General features: G+C 38.5%; 3 protein-coding genes across 5 annotated transcripts in view; 2 read left to right on the forward strand and 1 right to left on the reverse strand.

The window, feature by feature from the left end:
• rps6ka1 (ribosomal protein S6 kinase a, polypeptide 1) overlaps positions 1–5,718 on the forward strand; it is a 50,427-nt gene extending 44,709 nt beyond the window's left edge. For all 3 annotated transcript variants that reach the window (XM_032547458.1, XM_032547459.1, XM_032547457.1), the window contains 9 exons: positions 45–172; positions 1,282–1,407; positions 1,555–1,644; positions 1,730–1,888; positions 2,716–2,877; positions 2,956–3,032; positions 3,111–3,228; positions 3,309–3,446; positions 4,017–5,718. In XM_032547458.1, the coding sequence (XP_032403349.1) occupies positions 45–172; positions 1,282–1,407; positions 1,555–1,644; positions 1,730–1,888; positions 2,716–2,877; positions 2,956–3,032; positions 3,111–3,228; positions 3,309–3,446; positions 4,017–4,139 (1,121 nt within the window). In that variant the 3' untranslated portion in view covers positions 4,140–5,718. The remainder of the gene's footprint in view (positions 1–44; positions 173–1,281; positions 1,408–1,554; positions 1,645–1,729; positions 1,889–2,715; positions 2,878–2,955; positions 3,033–3,110; positions 3,229–3,308; positions 3,447–4,016) is intronic.
• A 5,393-nt stretch (positions 5,719–11,111) lies between these two features.
• On the forward strand, positions 11,112–17,145 carry LOC116709112 (TMF-regulated nuclear protein 1). Its single transcript, XM_032547460.1, has one exon. The coding sequence runs from the start codon at positions 12,524–12,526 to the stop codon at positions 13,205–13,207; it is 684 nt and encodes a 227-aa protein (XP_032403351.1). The 5' UTR covers positions 11,112–12,523; the 3' UTR covers positions 13,208–17,145.
• Positions 17,146–19,271: 2,126 nt separating this feature from the next.
• The window catches only part of asap3 (ArfGAP with SH3 domain, ankyrin repeat and PH domain 3), a 35,735-nt gene continuing 31,250 nt past the window's right edge, over positions 19,272–23,756 (reverse strand). Inside the window, 1 exon segment of the mRNA XM_032547461.1 lies at positions 19,272–23,372. Coding sequence (XP_032403352.1) covers positions 23,298–23,372 — 75 coding nt within the window. The 3' untranslated portion in view covers positions 19,272–23,297.

Consider the following 23,756-nt stretch of genomic DNA (forward strand, 5'->3'; position numbering starts at 1 on the left):
TAAAGTCATACGTTTTATTTGATGGATTTCATATCATGTTTCAGACTCTCCTGGTGTGCCGCCCAGTGCTGGAGCTCATCAGCTGTTTAGAGGCTTCAGCTTTGTTGCATCCACTCTGTTGGAGGAGGAAGGCTCAGTAGAGCCGCCGCAGCCGCCACACCCAGTGGTCCAGGTCAGCTGTCAGCAGTAAAAGCACGTGTTTTTATTCAGCATTGTGTAACACTGTGAGAGAAATCATGAGAAAGAACGAGTGAAAAGCTAAGGTGAATATTTTGTCTAAAAGTAGATTCCTTCATAGAGATGCCAACATGCCTGCAGAACCGTTCTGCCCCAGATAGAGATGACAGAAATAAACGTCTGTATATTTTACCTGAACTGAATCCCAACTTCTGCAGCTAAAATAGTGATGAAGCAAAATAACAAATCTAAACATGGCTGCTTAGATGTTACCAGCCTTAAAAATTTATATGATCCCAAATTGCTCCCAGCATTTAGAAGAGTAATTTTTATTTAGTCTTTTCCAGGAGTGCTTAACTAAGGGGGGAAAAATTACATGAAACTATATTTTTGTGCATCACTTCTGCATTAATAAATGAATATAATTTAAAAAAAAAAAAAAACTTTACAATCTCTTTGTTCTAAAACTCTAATTTGCTTTAATTGACATTTTTGCTGCAATAATTGAAAAATAGTTGCATAAATGTATAAGGATAAAGTAGATTTTCTGAAATGAGCTTACTGAAGAGAAGTTGGCAAATGAATTAACATAACTTCTCCTTTATTCTGTTTTAAAAAAAGCTTAAAATATAGTCGCTTGCAAAATTTCCCCTCTGTGGGACAATAATTTTATGTATTTCTATTCTAAACTAGAATAGAAATTAGTCCCAGTCCTCTGTATTCAAGTGTACTTTATTTCAATTTTGTGCAATAGAGTAATTAATGAATTATTGTGACGTTAATGGAAAATTATGCATGCTTTTAACTATATATTTTCATTTATTTTATTCCTCTGCTGCAAATCTATTGTATACGTTTCCAAAATATTAGTTAAAACTAATATTTTAGACCCTTGTGCTTGGATGCATAAATGATCATTTTTAATAAGATGCTAATCCCTGATGAACACTAATTAACAGCAGGCAGTGGGTTCAGAGCAGCAGCTGGAGTAGCTGCCAAAGAAAAGAAAACCTCTTCCTCAGATCCATCAACGTCCTCCGCCCTTGTCAGCTCTGTCAGCCTGTCACTCCTCCGCTACTCTTTAAGCTTCATCTCTCTCTGCAGCAGCTGCACGGGAAAAACCTCCTGTTCAGCGACGGGTACGTCCTCAAGGAGGACATCGGCATGGGCTCATTCTCCGTCTGCAAGCGCTGCGTCCACAAAGCCACCAACACTGAGTATGCTGTCAAGGTATGAATAGATTCAGGAAACAAAAGAACAACCTGCCATTTAACGTCTGAGGAAGCACATCAAAACTAAACTGAAGTAGAAGAATGTGATCCATATGTTTTTCCGTTTGTTAAAAAAGGAATCTCATTCTATAAATGCTTACTTCAGGTGATTGACAAGACCAACACAGATCCGTCGGAGGAAATAGAGATCCTGCTTCGATATGGACAGCACCCCAACATCATAACGCTGAAGGATGTGGGTCGAAATCAAGACCCGATGCTCTTACTTCTTTTTAAAAGTGGAGATCTTCTCGGTGTGTGAAACCTTGTTTTTGTTTCAGGTGTATGACAACGGGAAGCAGGTGTTCATGGTGACGGAGCTGATGCGCGGCGGAGAGCTGCTGGATCGGATCCTGAAGCAGAAGTTTTTCTCAGAGCGGGAGGCCAGCGCTGTGCTTCATACCATCACAAAGACTGTGGAGTACCTCCACTCCCAGGGGGTGAGCCTGGCCTGACATGCTGACCTTTTCATCCAGTCACTCTGAGCCAGGCTTCAAATTCAACCAAAATACATAATCAGTCTAAAAAAAGCTGTTAAGTAAATGCACAATAATGTAATTTAAGTCCACAACTTATTTCAGAGGATTTTATTCACCTCCTAATTAGGACTGTTAACGTGTGAACACACGCAATTAATCTAAATAATGAACATGTTAATATTACTTAATGCAGATTCTTTGTTGAACTCTTAAATGGATTCTGCTTTTCTATCATCTCAAGACTACGGTTATTTTTCTACCAAACTTTTTCCTTTCACTCAGTTTTCTATTAAATGTGCTTGGATCTGGTTCTCTGCAGCAGCTCATGTAGCAGTTACCTTGTACAGCTCACCCACTTCACCATGGAGGCTCTCAGTAACTGCCAGCTCTTGTTGGTTGTAACGTTTGTGCTAAAATTCCTGTTTTGTAAAATTTGAATTTACAGAGAAGATTAGTATTGAGTTTTCATTACATCTGAGCCTTAATCAGAAATTAACAGACATGTGCTTAGAATGTGTGATTCTATGTGTAATCTGTATATCAGTTTTTTTTGTTTTTTTTAACGAAATCACTACAATAGATTATCTATTTGAGGACACTATTCTGCTGAGTTGGACCTCTGTAACTTGCCTGCTGCTTTTTAAAAATGATTATTATTTCTTGTATCCTCTTGTTTTCCAGGTTGCTCCAACTCAGCACTATTCTGCTGAGTTGGACCTCTGTAACTTGCCTGCTGCTTTTTAAAAATGATTATTATTTCTCCACTCTTGTATCCTCTTGTTTTCCAGGTTGTGCACAGAGACCTGAAGCCCAGCAACATCCTCTACGTTGATGAATCAGGAAATCCCGAGTCCATCAGGATCTGCGACTTTGGCTTTGCGAAGCAGCTGCGCGCCAATAACGGCCTGCTGATGACCCCATGCTACACTGCTAACTTTGTAGCTCCTGAAGTGAGCGGATCACACGTACAAGATGCTCTTTAAATGCGGTTTATCTAAAATGTAATGGATGATGATATGGGCTTCCAGGTGTTGAAGCGTCAAGGCTACGATGAAGGATGCGACATCTGGAGTCTGGGAGTCTTACTGTACACCATGCTGGCTGGGTGAGTACTCCTTTATCTGTGTTTTTCTCTCCTTTCACTGCTCTTTTTACTCACTGCCTTTTTTCTTACTTCCACCAGCTTCACTCCATTTGCCAACGGGCCGGAGGACACTCCTAACGAGATCCTGGGCAGGATAGGGAGTGGTCACTTCAGCCTGGCTGGAGGGAACTGGGACACTGTGTCTGATGCTGCCAAGGTAGAGCTCAGACCTCAAACATTTAGTCACATATTTCAGTCTCTGTGGTGCCCATTCTCATTCTGTTTGGACACTTCCAGGACCTTGTGTCCAAGATGCTCCATGTGGATCCGCACCAGAGACTGACTGCTAAGCAGGTCCTCAGGCACCCCTGGATCGTCCAGAGGGACAAGCTGCCCAACAGCCAGCTCCCTCACCAGGACCCCAAACTGGTCAAGGTAACAACTCAGTGGTTTGCCTACATTTAAAGTTCCACAGCAATTCAATTGAGTTTATTTATGTAGCGCCAATTCACAGCAAAATGTCATCTCAAGGCTTTTTATGATACAAAAATAATTTCTATTCAATCATGCATGCACTCCAATTGATCCTACCAGTTACATTTACTCAGTTACATTTATTTGGGCAATGTTTTGGAATAAATGTACTTTTAGTAGTGTTTTTACTGCACTGTATTTTTTACTTTTGCTTGAGTAATTTTATGACGTATTTCTATTCTTGAGTAAAATTTCTGAATTCTCTACCCACTGAGTAACTTCACTGAATGTTGGGTTTGATCAGTTACTCAGTATTTGAACAGACTTTTTGCCAAATACTTTGAGTAATTTCTTGGAGGTTACTTTTTACTTCTACTTGAGTAAAAATATGTGGAAGTCTTAGCTGAGTACAATTTTTAGCTACTCTATCCATTTGTTTATCAAACAGAACATTATTCTCAATTGGTAATTCTGTAGATTTAGATCTGATTTCCACATTTCGAACATTAGTAACCTCTTCACTGTTCTCAGGGAGCGATGGCAGCCACCTACTCCGCCCTGAAGAACTCCCAGCCCACTCCAGAGCTCAAACCCATCGAGAGTTCCTTCCTCGCCCAGCGGCGTGTCAAGAAGCTGCCCTCCACCTCCCTGTAGCGACTTAAAAAGATAAAAAATAAATAAAAAACCAGCCATCCCGCTCAACGGAGCCTGATTTTTAAAACCAACTTCAAAAGGCTCCAAACCAGCCCAGTCAGCTTGCTCTGGGACGTAGCGTCCAGCCGCCAAAAACCAGCCAAGGAACACCGACTGTGGTCCTGCCCGCGTATCGTAACATCACGTTCTCCTGCTCTCACTGTCGTCCTCTGTGTGTGTGGGCTCGTCGGCTGCTGGGAGCCCGTGGATTCAGAGTGGTAAAAGATCTGGATGGTGAATGAAAGCGATGAGGACTCGTGGGGGTGGGTGTTTAACAGCGGGGGGCGGGGCGTTTTGGGAATGACACGTTTGGATGACCGGCGACAGAGCAGATGCAGCCGATGAAAGTTTTCTCTCCTGATCATTGTTGTAATTAGTTCCTGCTGCACGCTTGTCTGTCGGCCTGTTCAGTTGTCTGCTTTTCTTCTTTTGAAGCTTTATATTCCTTGTTGTGCTGCCAAATCGATGTGCTGACAGCACAGAGCCACAGTATTGTCCAACTGCTGTAAAACGTTTTTGTTTTTTTTCTTCAAAGAGCAGAATTAAAATGTTAAGTATTTTTTGGTGGGGCTCTGGTTTGACCAGAACATTATGGATTCTGGGAAATGTTTTGGGTTGATGTTCTCAATTTGTTTGGTTTTACAGACCGTGTGGGGGTGTGTGTGTGTGTGTGAGTGAGTGTGAATTGCATGACTTGCAGTGTGTGTCGGTTCTGTCTGCAGAGTCATGTGCATGGTGATGTGAAAATGTCATGTGGCTTCTTTGTTTTTCTGCTTTCTCTCTCTGCTTGGTTAATAAAAAAAAGTCTCCTATTTTTATGACTATAAACTAGTGAAATAGTTGGCTTTCTGTGAAAGAAAATCTGCCCATGGAACAATGTGGCATGTTTAAATCTGTTCAATGCTTTGGTTTCTCGTTTATTCCACTGTTTCTTGGATAATGCATATTGAAAGCTGTTTATTGTGTTGGCTGCTTTTGTTGTTTGTGGGTTTTTTTGCTTTTTGTCTCAAGAAACGAAATGGTTTAAAATAGTGAAGACATGCTGAGCAGATCACAGCCTACAGGTCTCTTCTTATGTTGTAAGAATGTAAAAGGGACACTTACTGCTGTCCTGATTTAACTGAGCACTCAAACACAACTGGCTGATAAAGCCACACACTCCTTCTCCTTACCTTTTCTTTTCCATTTATCATATTTGAATTTCATTCTTTTTGTTTTTGTTTTACCACTTCCCTCACAATAAATCAGTAATCTGTCGATCTTTCCTGAATCACTTCCTGAGTCACGTCGTTCTCTCAGCTCTTTGCCTGCAGGTGAGACTCTTGCATTATAATGTGATTTTAAAAGGACAGACCTGTAAGGCTAGATATATTAAGAACAAGCTGTCTTACCAAAAGGGATCAAGGTTCTGTTCTAATTCTTGTTTGGCAAAATGCTCATTCTTTTGACTGATGGCATTGTGGGAAGATGTTATTGTATGATAAAGATGAAAATTTTTATATCTTATAAAATAAAAAACGGAGTTGCTATGACAAACTGACTTGGTTCTTTTGTAGTTTTATCTTTAAATCCAATTATATGTATTTCCACAGAGAAAAAAAAAAGCATAAAGTTTCTTTTAAAGAATATGAAGTGTTTCTGCCATGGATGACCTCTGCACCCTTGGAGTATTTAGTTTTTTTTTTATTTTGTAGCCTGAAATTCACAATTTTCTGGTTGTAATGTGAAAAATGTAAAGTAAAAAAAAAATTATTGCATTAAACTAAAATAATTCTGATATAACTATAGCAAGATGTATTCCAAATCTGAAGATATGATTTCATGTTTATATTTTAAGGTCTCTGGATGTGTCGTATCAGGGTATTTTTTATTTATTTTTTTAGGAGCCAAAATGAAAAACCATGTCTTTCCACTGATGACCACTAGAGGGAGACAAAGGGCAGTGCTTGAATTTGGAAAATCTAGGCCTATGAAGTTTAACGCATTCCTGATGAACAGAGAGCTTTCAAAAACTGAAACCACTGTGTTGATTAACTCGGTTACATTTAGTTTATTGAAATAGTGGCTCAGTGGGAAGAGAAGTCATTTTGCAATCCAAAAGTTTTAGATTTGTTTCCAGTTTCCTCCTGCCACATTTCTATGTGCCCCTTGGCAAGGCACTTAACCCCAATTTGCTTTTTGTTATGTGTATCAGTGGATGAATGTGTGCTTACTTGTGAGTGTGGATGAGTGAATATGGCTTTAGTGTAAAGCACTCTGAGTGGTTTTATCATTTATTAAGCTTACTGATGAGTTTTTAGGATTCTCTCATGGTTGTTGCAACAGGATTTACAGTAGAGTAGAATCATGTAAAATCATGGTGTTCTTGCACAGTGGAAGCAGCTTGTAATAATAATGTGAAGAAATGTTTTCAGCATGTTTTCATTGAATTTTAGCTTTCATCAGAATGTAGCTGCTCAATCTTATTCTTTCCCTTCCAGCCTAAAAGTTATCACATATTTCTACCTGCTGCTACCTGTCTCTGTATGCACAGCAGCAGTTCCTTATATAACTGGCATCTGAGTAACTGCTGCTCATATTGCGGGGGCACTTATAGAGCATTCTGAAATCGTTTGTGCTGAGCAGATGTACGTCAACATTTCATGAAATAAATGCCTGTGTCTGTCCTCAGACAGCAATGCTCACTTTATATGCCTCTGCTGGGCCCTGCTCTCTGTGCACTGACGTCATTGTGCCAGTAACTCACACTGCAATGAATGACTTCCAGCTCTTTTACGCCCGCTCCCACTCACACACGTGCATGCAGGCTGACTGACTCAGCCTGCTGCTGCAGCAGGAACAGAAAACTGATATTGATTACAGGGCAGTGGAAAAGGAACACCATTGTTTGTCTGCCATCTCAGGAAGAATAGGAAAGTGGTGCATTTTATTTATTTATTTTTTTGCTTGTCTTGTCTCCTTTGTTTATCAGTCTGTTTTCTTCAGGTTCTGTAACAGTGGAAGTGGGTGGATGTTAGAGAGGACGCTTGTCTGATAAGCTGTTGAAGGAACACTTTGGAGGACATTATCGCTGTTTAATGATGTCTCACCAGTTGAAACATTTTTCTCTTGCTGATGTAAGTTAAGATTCCAGCATGCTGTACGTAAAGCTGAGTATTTATGCTGTGTGCTGCTCAATATCCCACTGCAGCACACAGTTAATTGCCAAGACTATAAACCTAATATAATTCATTTTTACTTGCACAAACTACACTGCTGTGTAGCTAAACCTCAACTGGTATTACTGGAAGCAAATAACTTTTTTGTCCCTGCATTACCCAAAGTAGATTCCTGTGATATATAGCAAGTTACATGTTATACATAGCATGACAACTAAACTGCCTGAACACATTTCAGCAACAATGCAGTTCAAAGTCCTTTACATGATGCAATCCTAACACAACAAACAAAAACATCATAATACAGTGGCAAAATAAAAATAAGTAAGGAAAAAAATAAAACTAATGATTTTCTAGTTATTGTTAACCAAAGGCAGGTCTAAATAGTCTTAGTTAAAGGAACAAATTTTTTAAAACTATTTTTGAAGTTTCTTCCAGATTAGAGGTGGATAAAAACTGAATGCTGCTTCTCCATGTTCTCCTGAGAGGTCTGGAAGATTGATACAACAAAAGATCCTTGATGTATTTTGGAGCTAAGTCGTTCAGTGATTTATAAACCAACAGAAATATTTTAAAGTCTATTTTTGAGCTCCATGCAGCCAGTGGAAGGACTTCAAACTGGGTTGATGTGCTCTATCTTCCTGGTTTTGGTGAGAACGCCAGCAGCAGCGTTCTGGATCAGCTTCAGTTAAACTCATGGGTGAGTTTCTCTAGATATTGCTGGGACATCCGTCCTTTAATCCCGAAAATGTTCTTCAGGTGGTAGAAGACCAACTTTGTTCATTCAGAAACCATGTACAATTTACCATCCACTTCACAATTCCCAATAAAATACAGTCGTTTACAGTTGCAATGTAACAAAATAGGAATACTACAGGCACTGTATCTATTGAGTTAATAAAAACAAAAGTTGATCTGGTATCTATATTCCTGCTATGCTTCTTCTTATCCTCTTCCCTGAAGGCTTCTTACTTATTTATCCAACTGGATTATGTAACAGTCTCACTACAAGACTACTAAGTACTCTGCTGCACATTTCTGGTGTTTCAGATGGACAACAGAGAAGAAAAAAACCGTGTCAGCCAGAGATAATGCATCATCCTCCACATGTGCATGCTCAAAATACAAACACATGACAGATTAAAGTAATCTAGAACAGAGAGTTTGGTTTGAGGAGTGGAGGCTTTCACGTCAGTTTTAGTTAGGAAGGGATAAATGGGAGATTTGTGAGTTGGGATGGAAATAATTGTATTTTAGAAGGATTTGGCACATGAGAGTAATTGCACATTATCATGGAAAATGTACCATGTAATTGTTTTTCCTGAAGCTTTCAGGGGTTTGCAGGAAAACTGAATCTTAACACAGATTTTTGACATGGTAGAAGCTGAAGAGTTATGATACACAGCAAACAGATCAGTTTCATTACCAATCAAAGATCGTTTTTCTGTAGGCCGAGTTTTATCACACATTTAAAGAAAGGAGGATACTTTGAATCGGAAAAAGTAATAAACAATGTGATCAGCTATGAGCTTTATTGCTTCAGCTTTATTGTCATGCAATATGAAAAAAACAAAGCAGAAGAAAAACTGTTAATTCTTTTACAAGAGAAAATGTGATGGTTGTGTAAGTAGGAAATAGAAATTTTACAGTAAAATCTAAGCAGATCTAAGGTCTACTCTTGAAAAAGGTTTGCTGCTCTCCAGGGAGTTTAAATTTATGCTCTGAAAGATGAAGTCAGTGCTCAATGACTGACTACTGACTGGTGGACTACTGTATTTCTTCTTTATTTATTTATTTGTCTTTTTAAGCAGGCGTGTTACAGGCAGTGTTCAGAATATAAGTATTTGTGCATGTCTACGTATTTCATTAAAAGTTAAAGAAATCTTTCTGCATAAAGATTTCATGACACCTGAAGCTTTTAGAAAAGTGCAGCTTATATATATGTTCACAGTTTTTTCTTTTCAAAGTAATTTGGTGCAGCTTGTGTTCAGGTGTGCTCAGTAGTTTGGAAATTACGTTAGTCAACCTGAGCTATCACAACAGCTCTGTTTGGCTAGTGGTTAAAAAATGTATTACCACCAAATCTTACGATCTCAATCCAGTTTCCAGGGAAAGAGTCATCATGAGGGCTTGTTCAGCCAATCAAAAGCAGACTTTGGAAACCTTTGTCACACTAGACAAACATTTTTATGCCTGGTGTTGCTTTGACATTCAATGCTTCTTTCTACTGAATAAAGTGCAGGATATAAATCCTTTATCTATGGGTAAAGGAAAATATTTCTTCCCCACAAAAATAAAAAGTCATGCCATAGAGGGTTAAGCTTTCCTTCCAAGTGACACTAAAAGTTGGACAAAGTCCCACCGTCTGTGAAAGCGAAGCGCTGCTGGTTTTACATGTCGTCATATCTTATGATTTATGCAGCTATTATCGATTAGTTAGACTCTTCTCCCCCGCTCAGAGGAAACCACTGCGCATGTCTGGAGCTCCGCGTGCTAGTAAAGGGGGAGGCGATGGGTGACAACAACACTAAGTCACGTTATTGCTTGGATTTTACGGCGCCACCTTAAAGTCCCTGAACTTCATATTTTAACGGACAAAAAGAGAGCAGTGCGACTTGGATGTAACGAGTAACGCGACACTTTTGTAGAAATGTAGTGAAGTAGAAAGTACAGATACTTACTGTAAAATGTAGTGGAGTAAAAGTATAAAGTACCCATTATTAAATCTACTTAAGTAAAGTACAGATACATGAAAATTGTACTTAAGTACTATGGATTATTTTAAAAACTTTCCTATATTTAGAAATTAGCTAAATAAGATCATTCATATAAGATATACTTTGCTATGCTGACTTCCATCTAGGCTTGACATCCAGAGAGAAGAATACTTCAAGGTCACAAAACGTTTTTATTCTGAAGGTTCAGAACGCCATCGATGGATAATAAAAGGTTCTGCAGTTAAATCTGAAAGGTTCTGATGGGAAAACAGTTCCTGTAGTCAGATCTGGGTTTGTGTTCATGATTTTTAATGAAACCTTGCCATTAATTTAGTAACTCCTGGGTGCTGTGCAGTCACCTTGGCCTAAAATAAAAACATTTAAAACAAAACATTTGTAGAATGAATGAAAAGCTTTAGTTGAATTAAATTTGAATTGATTTTCTGCATTTCTGCATTACTGTATATGTATTCTTCCAATTTATTTCTTCTTTCTTTATTTTCCTGCCATCTGTACTTTCAGATGCTCACAGTCCATCCTCCCCTCTTTCTTTGCCTCATCTATTTTTTGCTGTTTTCTGTAATTCTCCTCCTTCACTCTGGAGATTAGTAAAGCTAAAAGCAAGAAGAGAGCAGCCGTAGCACTGACTAATGCAGCGCCGATCCTGAGATAAAAGCAAAGAGTTGAGTCCATGAAGGCACATGCACACCCACCTCTGACCTGCTGAAAGCTTCATCTGTTTCCCTTCACCATGAAAGAAGACATTTATTGAAAACACTCGTGGTTTAAAACACAGCGGCGTTTCCCCTCTTATCAGTCTTTTGTGTATTTTAGTGAACTTGAGCTTTGTCTTACTTAATTCATCATCTGTGTCCTACAGCCAAATCAGTCAATATGTCTAGACTGAAGATAAGGTTAGCTTGTAGAGCCTATGGCAGAAAATTGAATTTAGTGAAGATGATGTAATGAGCTAGAGCCTGATCTGAGCAGCTCAAGTTCACATCCAGACACTTTGATGTAGATTATCCTGATGTTATATAAAGCGACGGATCAAACAGGCACTCTGCAGCATGTTGAAGTGAGCATGGTGCAATACTGTTAAAAAATGAACATAGATGGGGTTTTAGTCATTTTATTTCAGCTGCTTTTTCACAGACAAAAAAATTATATAGCATAAAACTTCAGTATCAAAAATTGGGTGCACAGGTTTGAATTTATCGTTAATTGTCTCCAATCCAGACAGGAACAACATTAAACCTAAATGAACAAAAAATTGCTGTTCATCATAAATGAGACAGGCGTCTCTAAAAGCTAAAGGAATATAAATGTGGAGAAAAAAAGGTATCATTTCATTTGTCAAATAAACAAAAATGTTTCTACCTTCTCAATAAGAAGAGCAAACCATTATCAGCATTACAGAAACATTCTTATAACTCCAGATCAGCTTTATGCATTTTTCCACAGACAAATTATCTTTGCTGATGAGCTTTGAGGTCTCCTAATCCACAGATCTCCTAATCCACAGATTCTCTGTCAGATTCAAAAAGATTGATATTACTTCCCATTAGAGGAAAAACGTTGGTCAAATTAAAATATTACTTCAAATCTAAATCTGCCAGAGGTATAATTCATTTTGACGTTAAGTTCACATACGTCCTCACAAACATCTGGATTGGTATACCTCAGGAATTTGCAGAGAATATACTTTTGGTAGCCAGCAGCAAACATCTGGAATAATTCTGACAGAATGTGTGACCATCCTTCGTGACAGAAACGGTAGAGATTAGTTAATTTTCTGGCAACAACTAGCTTTTAAGAATAATCCACAAATTTTGAATTGGGCTGAGGTCAGTAGCAATCTGATTCGTCTCTGTGAAAAACATATCTGGTGACTTTGTTTAGATTTTGTTTGAGATGATTTTTCATGATCTTTTAGTGAAAGAAAGACTGGCTTTTTGTTGAGCAAGAGAGTGTGATGGAGTAGTGGCAATGAGCAGTAATGCTGTGTAATCAACTGATTAAGGGAGAGATAAAGTGGAGCATCACCCCTCCCTCCTGCTCTTGGCAGCTGATGTCAAGACTGTGTTGCTATGGGCAACCGTCCGGGCAAGAGATAGGAAAATGGAGACACCACCTGGTGTGCAGGATGGCAACAGAGAGGCTGAGAGAACAGAAGGGAAGAAACATCATGTCAGAAGGACAATGAAGTCAAATTCTGAAAGCGGAGCTCAGGATGATGACGAGAGAGTCAGACGGAGGACACTCAGCCTGCCAGCATCAGCAGCTGCGAGGAAGGCTGGCCAATCACCAGCTGACATGCTCAGAAATTCAGGAGCCAATGAAATGCCAGCAGGCGCCCTCCACAGCACAACAACTCGGGCGCAGAGGCTGCACAATCTGAGCTCGGATGTCTTATTAATGAATGGAGCTCTTCCTGAGCTGCATCGCTGCACGTCTCTGAAACGGGAGGATGGAGAGGAAAATCAGCAAAGATGGAGGGAAAAACGGTGCCAAGGCTGTGAGAGGACGGCGAACAAACCCAGAGAGCCCCGATGAAGGCTCGGCTGAGGACGTGGCAGCAGCTTTTAAAGGGACGGACTCCCATCCTGATCTCCACCTGCCGGACTCATCGTCCCCATCACCCTCCTCCTCCTCCCCTCTTCCTCAGCCCGCCATGCCTCCTTCCGTGTCTGCCTCTGCTCTCCTGGCTCTGGCGTCTCCAGCAACCAGGCGGTCCATCTCCATGGGAGACTTTCGGAGGGTAACAGGGGCTCTCCTGGCCGGTTCCGATCCCCCGTCCACTTCTGCCACGGCTCCCTCCTCCAAACTGGTCACCCCCAGCTCCAGCATGGAGTTCGAGGCGGCCCGGCGGCGCCTGCTGGAGGTGGAGGAGCGGCAGCGGGTCATCAGGGAGATGGAGCGGCGGCTGGAGGAGCTCAGGGAGATGTTTGTGCGCTCCGAGCAGCAGGTGGTGGTTCACGGGGAGCTGGTGTCGCGGATAACCGGTGCGGCCCAGCAGGGTGAGCTGTACGTGGCGGAGAACACCCAGCGGGTGAAGAAAGGCTTGAAGTTCAAGAAGCATCGACCCACCATCGTGTTTTCCTCCATGCTCGGACTGCGCACGTGCCTCCCCTGGCCTGTGAAGCTCAAATAGGACGTCAGATACTTACATTTCACCCATGATATTAGAAATGTGCTCTACATTAAATAGTGAGGGGTGGAGCTCCATCCCTTAGCTCTCAGTGACACGGCTGCTCTCCAGTTACAACCTTACTGCTCTTGAATCCTGAGGCTGGTCCTTCAGGGGTTAGAGTGCCTAAATATCACAGAGGCCAGTAAAGGAGCTTCCGGTTCAGCAGATTTCTGGGGAAAACTCCCTGGCTAGCTGGCACCAGTGCATTGTGTACAGGATGTCGTTGTGTCCTAGTTGTTCTCACAGATTATTTGCTGCTTGCAGTAATTGTTAGTGCTTGCTTTTGAGATTCATGTCAAATTCATGATGCACAGATGAGTCAGGGGGATGTGGGAGGTGAGCTTCGCTCTGCTCTCTTATCAGGAGGTTCTGCTGCACTTTAACTTCTGCAGCAGTGAGGAGGCTTATGTAAGCTTATCGAAGAAGGGGCAACACAACAGTGTACATCACTGAACTATCTGCCTCTGCAGCTCATTAAGGGCGAAGTGAAGGACAGGAAGGTAAGATGAGACGTTTGCTGCACTGCTACATAAAACCTATGCAGACAGATGCAGAAATAGAAAATGTAATTGTGGGAAATGACTGAAAAAATGTGCCTTGGCCTCTCTGAGACTGCTCATCCCACTGTCATAGCAGCATTAAGAAAAGACAGATAATAGGGGGACAAAATCAAGCTGGGACACTTCCACCTGTGGCCTCTTTTTATCCTGTCACCTAGCAACCATTTATCCCTCCATCCTAAATCCTCTTCTACAAAAAATGCAGAATGTATCCAGCTGAGAGCTCTGATTACACTACTGTGGCAGGGATTTAGTAAAACAAATGATAATCAAGATTTATTATTATTATTATTATTATTATTATTATTTCTGCTTCTGATGATCGGGGGTTAAATTTGAGTTACTCATGCATGCATCAGCTTGTAAATATTAGCTATGCTATCTCTGCTGTCTTAATGAAGAACAAGACGATGTTATAAGCTACAGATTTGCTTCTTAGAACGCAAATGTAACTTTAAGTGCACAAAGACCTCACTAATATGGAATTATAGTGGTAATTGCAGGTTTGACCAATTTATTCAAGTGTTTATTTACATCATGTTGCAGCATTATCTGTTAAGCACAAGACATTTGTCCCATAAATTTTTTTTAAATTATTTCTATGCATGTTTTTGTCTTTGGATTAATAGTGATGTACTTTTTGCATTGTGTTTCTCTCATTTGATCTGCACAGGTACTAATTACATCAGGGATGTCTCGTTTGGGCATTAACAGGTTATGGTAGTGATCCACACTCAGTCTAGGTTCACTGTTTGTTTGTCAGGGTAAAATGTCCTGACAAACACCCTTTTTTCTACAGCAACACAATCCCTGATGGTGCTTTGTTACAGAGAACCAGCAGCCAGGCTGCACAACAGGGAGACACAAGCTTTGATTGTATCATCACTTTCACTAAATGATTCATTCCGTTTCTGATTTTTCTTCTGTTTTTTTTGCTTGCTTGCACAGATTTAATGGATGTATTAGAAGCATCCACTGTATGTACTTTTATAGAGTTAAGAGTAATAGAGGAAGACACTAATGGGAGACCAGGTTGCCTGTGTTTGAAAAAAATGCATTTATAAGAAAACTATGATGCATTTAAAGGATGTGAAGACTCACTACATGAGGCTGGTTCACTTCAGTAGGAGCTGGATTTGGGTCATTGCTAATTTTGACTTGAAGGGCTTAAATTGGAGTTTGTCTGTGTTGCTTGGAAACACTTAAAGGAGCACTCGATCAAATAGTTTGTCAAACAATTTATTCACGTTGTGGATCTGAGACTTTTTCAGAACAACATTAAAAGATACAAGTATTTCCATACTGACTGACATTTTAAAACAGTGACACAGCAGAATTTTGTATTTATTTTAGTTGGTTGTGTGTTTTATGATGACAAAAACAGATAAAAAAAAAGATCAATTGGTACTGCATCCCAGCCAACATGTGCATGTCTGCCTCATATGGGTTTTACTCTGGTTAGACGGACCGTTTAAATACAGTTTTATTGGCAATCCTGTTGGACACGCTATGCATGCTTTCGCTTAGTCCAAAATGAAAAGAAAATCAATTATCCAGGTCTCACATGGGTCCTACTTTTTCCCCAGAATTGTCTTATATAAAACCTATTTCAGCATTTCTCTGTAACCTGTGAGAAACCTTATCTGGCAACCCAGATCCCATTCAAATACTTACTGGGATGTTTGACTGAAAGTGTTTTTCAGTGTTAGATGCTGTGATGAACTGTTCTGATGATTTGTATTTTAGAAAAAATTTTGTCAGAGAGGATTTTCAATTCATGATAGAACACATGAAATGGAAAGAAGTACATTGTTGTTGTCATTGAACACAATGTTTAGAATATCCTTTTGTTTTTCCAAATTGTAACTAGAAAACGGTTATTTTGGGATTGGAACCATCCACCGATATGGGTGTTGACTTCAGAGGTAAACAAGTAGCCTGGTTGTCCTCTTGATTTTAAACCAGGAAGTTACTCATATTCTCCACTGCATTTCACTTTTCTATATGAAGCAAAGACCACATTAGAGAGAATTTAAAATTTAGCAGTGGTACTTGTGGTTTTAACCTGAGAACTGTTGTGAGAAATAGCTGGAGTGCCTCTTCATTCAAAGAAACTTGGTCAAGTCAAAAGTTTCTTTTGACCTACTGATAGCCACGACGTCTTTCTCCTTGGATGTTGATTAACGCCATTTAGCTAAGCATTATACATGCCCAAAGTAAAAAAAAGAAGAAAAAAAGATGCTTTCTGGCTTTGTGCACAACTATACCAAACATTATTGTAGAACAGGTTTTATTTAATAAAGAAGTCTGAAACATGTATTTATGCTCCTGTATATATAGAGCTACCTGTACGTACAGTTAGCCTGATTTGCTGTTTGAGATATTTCTGTTTTCGGTGTTTACAGAAAGGATGGTACTGACACAAACAGCTGGACAACATTTACATATGGGCCCCATATGGGTAGAAATTGACTGAACAATGGGTTAAAGATGGGATTGTATCTAGGTTACATACTGACTTAATTTTAATGTTTTGTTGGAGAAGAATATTGGAACCTATGTGGATTTTCTTTATGAGTCCCAGTTAAGTCCCACATGATGTGCCTGAATTTTGTGGGCCTCTGTGGGTTGGTTCCAAGTGGGTTCAGACTCACAACGCAGTCTAAGCAATCTTTCTATGGGGCCCACATATGCATGTTGACTGGGAACTATTTTTCTTTTTTTTTTTAACCTGAGTGGGACTAAATAACTCAGTCATTCTTTGCTGTGGAACTGCACTTTTTATTTTCTGAATGGAAAAACATTTTAAAAAACACATTATCCAAAGATCTCTGGGCCCACTTGCAGAATGAATGTAATGTTGATTGTTGGGTGTTTCTGTATTTTTTCCTGAACACTGGAAATAGAAATATTATAATATTTCCATTTTGAACCTGTGGCTAGCATTTACTTTGATAAATTTGGAAACTGTTGCCACAGCTCATTTAGCCCTTTACTCACATCAACACTGACTAGCCACAGGCTCAAAACCACCTTTATGATGTTTAACACTTGAACGTTTGAATAATTCATGTTTACTTATGCATACCAGTTATTTATTGCTTTACAATTTGTATGATATTCTTATGATATGTTTAAAAGCTATAGCTTTTTTCCTCAGTTATTATTGACCAAGTGAGTACAATTAGAGCTTCACACTTCAGCATCATCTGTTTGTGATTAAAAAAAAGCTTTATGATAAAATGTTAATTCATGTTCTGCTTTGGGTTCCTGCTTTGTTCAGTTTGCAACTATAAATGTCTGCACAATGCTAGACAATTATTAAAAGACTCCTCTCAAGCTCGTCTTTCGAAAGATTATTTGTTGGCAAGTTGATGCAATTTATTAATAAATTAACTAAATGACTTGAATGTTGTGGGGGGGAAACCAAAACCTTGTTTCAGATCTATATGTTTGGAGTAGGCAAACACAAAGTGTTAAATTTCACATGCATTGCTTGAGAGAGAAAAAGTCTCAGGACTATTTGGGTCACCTTGCAGCGTTTCACAGCAGCTTGCAGGGCATGGTCAGCAGAAAAAAGCTCTTTGACGTAACAAGATGCTGCACGCCAGAAGGAGCAAGCTGTAAAAGCTGCATCAGCCACAAAGATTTAGCAGGCCTTAAATTGTAATGCTGGCCCATTAAATCCCTTTCTCAGCTGATTGTTTGGTAAAAGGGGGTTCGATAAAACAGCAATGGGATGCAAATGGAAGAATTAATGGAAATATTACCCACTTCTGAAAGCTCTTCGTTGGAAGCGAGGGTTTATGAAGTTACATTAAGATGATTATGTCATTTTTCATAAGAAGTATTAGCATTTACATGGAATTTACAGTTGAAGCCAAAATGTTTACACATCAAAATAAACTTTTAATGCTTTAGATCAGTTAGAATTACCTAAATACTGTTTTATGCATTCATATGTTCAAACAATTGCATGCATATCTAAATATCATGGAAATGTCCAGGCCATCACACTGTCCGGGAACCAGATGAGATGAACGAATGAACCAACCTGAGAACAAGAGCAAAAACCTTGAGAAAAAGCCGCTTCTGGAAAAGTGGTGCAATTTTCCAAGTCATGTTCCAAGTTAGGCTGAATGGCCACTCAGGAAGGAAGAGGTCATTACGCTGAAGGCAAGAAAAAATAGGGACAAAGCCCTTAGTCTTGGATACATCATTTGTGGTCTGATGAAATATGAAATGAAAATTAAGAAAATCTAAGTGTTTACTCTTAATTCCTCATCTTTGGGCAATTTTTCCTTACCCAAAGGTGAGGAAAAATTGGTAATGTCTAAAAGTTGTGAAAAATCTCAAAATATCTAGCAGGTGACAAATGGGATTTCCTAATGGACGATAATCCACCAAGGATTCCACCAAATTAGTCACAAAGAAGCTTGTGTGAGTATAATAAATAAGTATAGTAAAATAGTGAACCTTTTAAGGTGAGTGCTGTTTGTATATATGGCATACACCAGTGCATGCCACACGCAGGCCTGATGGGGAGAGAAGCTTATCTATGCTGACAGAACAGAGCAGGCTGCAACCTGATGGTTTCCTGTGCCCGCTGCTTACGTAAGTGACAGGTTGGAATTTCATCATTCTGACTTTTGGATAGCGGGTCAGAGCAAAGTAACATCCAGATGGGTTTAAAACGAGGCTACAGGAACGAGAGAGAGGTCTGAGGAGATTTTCATCAGAGATGCATCTGTCAGATTAGAGACAAAACAAATGCATAAATTCAGCTAAAAAATTTCCCTAGATTTCAAACATAGACATGTATTTTAAACATTTCACAATTCATGGCAAATTATTTACAATTCTAAATTTATATTACAACTTTATTCTCATATGATTTTATTCTCGTAACATGACTATTCTCAAAATGACTTCTCATATTATTAAGTCTTTATTCTAATATTTAGATTTTATTCTTGTAATTTTATGACTTCATTCTTGTAATACTGACTGTCAAGATATGACTATTTTCATGTGATTACGACTTTATTTTCTTTATTTTGACTTTATTCTTGTGCTTTATTCCCATAATTTTATGACTTTCTCATAGGAAGACTACATTATTGTAATATTATGACTTCTTCTCATAATTTTACTTTCTTGTTTTATTTTTTCTTAGTATGTGAAATCTGGAACCTGTTGTCAGAAAATCTTCAGATCTCAACCCCATGAGAGCCTGAGTTCAGAAACAGAAGACAACAACCTGGACTCAACTCCTAAAGCACTAAAAGACAAAAAATTGTCACCAACACTTAGGATTGTGAGTAGAATTAATATTCAGGGTGTAAAAAAAATACAGAAGATTAAAACTAATAATAATTAACACTGGGGAAATGTGAACTTTGCATGAATTTAAGAATGTAGAAGGAAAACATACTGAATAAATAAATATGCCCACACTTAATGAATAATGTAACCAACGCTTTTAGTTTTAGCATCTGTTGTGTAAATAGAAACAAAGATGTCAAGTCATTTACAGCAAAGCGCTTCATTAAACATGTTTAATGCATATGTTACAAACTAAAGCGAGCTCATTTCTTGTTTACATGTCACACAGTCCCCACTGAGAGTGACAATCTGCTGCAGTCATCTGCTCCCTCACACTTCCACGTTTTTCTGCCTATTAACCAACACAGTAACCAGACAATGTGAACAGAAATAGCAGACTCCACACCAGTTTTCTAAATGCTTCTACCCCCTTACTGCATGTCTGTCTAAGTTAGAAAATGTCCTTTTTACACCAGTCAGGTGGATAACCAAAGCAAATTTTGCACAATAACGTGATATTAAGTTAAAAAAACAAAAAGTAACACTGTCCCTTAAAATTCATATCACTTGGGAAAACAAGCAACATATGACAGTTATTCAGGATATATACATGTTAAAAGTGTGCTCAGCCATGGCACAATGATATGTTTGTGCTACGGAAAAACCCAAGACCAATATAAATAACTTTCAAACGTTTTCCACCTTTAATCTGACATATTTTACTATAGAAATCACCCTACAAACAAACCTGGTTGCATAAGTATACACACCCGTTACTGAATCACCTTTTCATTCAGCTAAAAGTGAATTTTAATCAGTGAATATAACCAGTTATAATTAATCTAATTAGGCGGAAATACAATTTAACTGTTCCAAAGGGATTTTCCTCAATATTTAGTGAAAACCATTATTGAGAGTGGTTAGAAAGTTTTGAAAGGATCTCACTTTTAAGAAATAAAAAGGTATCATTCAGGAGAAGGGTACAAAACAATTTACTACATCACATGCGAAAATAGAAAACTTGTTGAAGTTTAGAAACAGTTTTTCTATAAAAAAAAAGAAGCTTTTTTTTTATTAAACAGTGGATTAAAAACAGTTAACATTTTATAATTTTTTTGGTTGTAGTACAAAGTTTTTAAGACAAAAACACTAAATTTACAAAGTGTAGAGTTTTTACAGAATAATTTTCTTCTAGAGGTCTTTCAAAAGCTTTGGTGCAGAAGATGTTATGAAAACAAAGCTCAACTTCTGGGTCACCACTCAAAGCCTCACCAAAAGAACACCATGCCCACACCAAAACACAGTGGTGGCAGCATCATCCTCTGGGGTTAGTTTTACTTCAGATGAAACTTAATGTTTTTGTCAAGAGGGATGAAACTGCCGTTCACTAAAAACCTTCAACTGTCTAAAACCGAGGATGTAATGCAGGTTTATTTTATAACATCACATTCAGTCCAAACATCTAAATTAGAAGGCAAGAATGGCAGAAGAATATTTACATTTCTGAAATAACCTGTTGAACTAGATTTGTGATGACTGTGACACATTTTCAGAAAAGCAGACTAAGCAAATATGACCAAATCCAGATGTTGACACTCTTGCCAAACACTGAGAACTTTGGTAAGAGTTATTTAAACAAAATAGTATTAGTTTAACCCCTTCAGACCTGAATATTTTCTAGTGGACCAAATTTTTTTTACTCCACTTAAGCTTAGAAATAAAGAGATCTCATGTTGGAATGTTTTTTTATGTCCATTGTAATGGACATCTCGACTAAATGAGCGTAGAATATCTTGAAAACTTCTATACTTTTCCCCATAGAGTTTCATGTAATATCTAATAAGGCACAATCTCAACCTTTTAAACTGGATGTGTGCTTTTTTTGTTTATCAGTGTGCATGTCTGAATAGAGAATATATAATACAAAATGTAGTTTTGACTTTAGTAATGTGTCATTGAACTTTAAAATGCATTGGCATGTTATTATTTGTAGTAATGTAAACGGATAACACAGTTACCAAACAGTTGACAAAGCATCAGCTTGCTGGGTATTTTAATGTAATCTCTCATTTTTGATCAACACCCTTGAAGCAGTTTCAGTGTGGCACAAGGCACAGCTGGATTTTACATGTGTAACTGTAGAAGTGCATTTTTCCTTTGTATTATGGCCTCTTGCATCTGGTGGGCGCTGACTTTTTCCCCAGATTTTTGTGTGGTACAGACTGACAATTTCATCTAGCAGGACAACACCACCCACCGATTCACTGTATAGTTTAAACACCTCTGCATGAGACACTTTGAGAAACTGGGACTGTTTTACTTCTCAATTTACCATCTAATTCCTGTTCTCACATGGCTTATTTCCTATATCCAAGCACTCAAGATCAGATATCTTTCGATGTACAGTTAATTCAAGAAAGTCTGAGAGTTTGTACTCCATTACTGAAAAAAATAAAACAACATAAAATCATTTAGAAATCCCAAACTGGCTATGAAATGCTCATCCATGCGTCTTCCTTTGCATGGTAACACTGAATAATTAGGCGTTGTACAACATACACAAACTCCTGATGTACCCCTGGGATGGATACTCAACTTTTAAAAAAATCATGCGATTTCATGATAAAACATCTAAATATCTTCAAATACTACGACTGGAAATACTTAAAATTATACTGAGAGTAATTTTTAAAGCTGCTATGAACATAAATTAGTATTTTTGATGGAAAACAGATGCTTACTGTCCCCGTCTCTCGCTTCATACACATGCTCGTCTTGTCTGATGCCTGAAACTCACTAGTATCAAGTTAAGAGTCTAAACTTCATTGTTTTTGTTTAATAAGAAACCAATCTGTAAGATCCATCATGCAAATAACAAATTTCTTTTTTTATTGGTTTAATTCCAGAAAAATATAATGTCCATTCCAGTGGACGATGGGTCTGAAGGAGTTAAGGATGTATACACTTATGCAATTACATTACTGCAGTTTGTAATATAATCTCCTACTAATAAATGTATTTTCCAGCTGAACTGTACAGCATATTGCTCACATTAAAGGTGGAAAAACTTCATGATTCCTCTTATTTGCATATTTTATATAACCAGAACTTGGCATTTTATTACGAACATGTCCTCCTCATATATAAGAGGAGGACACGTTAAGTTTGTTAAGTGTTATGTTTGACCAAATATGTACAAAAAATGGTGTAAAAGAAATGTGTATCATTTGCTCACAAATATCCTTTCTCCCAAAAAGCTTCCTGAATCCTGGAAGCTGATCCGTGTGTAAGCGTGCATGTGTGGCATGAAAAATATGGCCTTACAGTGAAAAAACCTTGAACAAATTACTGTGCTGCAGTGCAGTTATTAGCAAGTCCACTTTAAGTGCCATTTCCTGGACGGACAGAGGGACTTCTTATATATATTTTTCCCTCCAACACGCTGCTGTTATTCCAGGTTCTCCGGGGACTGATGCCTGGAGGCAGTGGGAAACAGGATCCTGGCCTCCGTCTGCAGCCAGCCTGAGCCTGGAGTCGCCGCGGCTCAACCAAAGTTTCGGATCTCTCTTTGGACTATGCAGACATATCGACGTTTTACTGGAGACAGACTGGCAGGCACGATGCGGGCCAGTCTGTGGCAGATACTGGGCGGGTCTGAACCTCATGTGACTCATTAACCTGTGATTTAAAATCCTTGTCATTTTCCGTTCAGAGGGAAATAAAGCAGTTAACTCCAAATTCAGCGGCTAGCTAATTAAACATTTACAGCTCTCCCAACTCTTCGGAGGATTCCTCTGAAACTTAAAGTGCCTTCAAGAGGTTTTTTTGTCCTGCAGGGAAATTTTGCCTGTATGCACAAGTCGTGTATCAATACAGGCAGCTTATATATCTGCAGCCCAAATGTTTGATTAATATTTAAAAGAACATTAAAGCAATTCACAGTCATTGCTTTATCTTTGCACCTGCAAGTTTAAGACAACAAATATAAGTTTCCAGTTTCTTTGATGCTTTCTGAGACGAGTAATAATCCCCTAAAAAAGACAATTTATTCGTGCAGATATCCTTTGGTCAGTAGATCCTGTTGTGAAAATATTCCCAGATTACTTGGATCCATGAATAGAACAGTATTTCCATTCCCACATGTAGTGATGAAGTCCAAACTAGCATCATTCTGTCACTTTGTGCACATAGTTGACAGGAAAGGTTCCACTCCTCGAAGGGTCACCATCAATATGGCCGACCTGTCAGGAAATGAGAAATGCAATGTTTAAGTCTCTCACACTGCATAAAATAACTCAATTTATTATAAAGAATTCTACATTTACTGAATGTCATTTCAAAACATTTGTAAAATAATGAATGTAATGTCTGTGATAAGCACATTAATCATCAGCTGTCAGTGAAAACTGTCAGTAAATATAGTTTTGTAGCACATAGCTGAGAAATGGCTGCAGTGCTTTGCAAAAGTATTCACATCCCTGAACTTCACCTAAACTTTAGCTTTAATAACATAAAACTACATATTTTTTAAAAGGTTAATCAGTAATACTTTAGTAACAAATTTATGTCAGATCATGATTTTTTTGGTTAATGTCGAGTTGTCATAACGAAGACATTTTGAATAG

This window comes from Xiphophorus hellerii, chromosome 19 (genome assembly GCF_003331165.1).
Source record: "Xiphophorus hellerii strain 12219 chromosome 19, Xiphophorus_hellerii-4.1, whole genome shotgun sequence".
Lineage (NCBI taxonomy): Eukaryota > Metazoa > Chordata > Actinopteri > Cyprinodontiformes > Poeciliidae > Xiphophorus > Xiphophorus hellerii.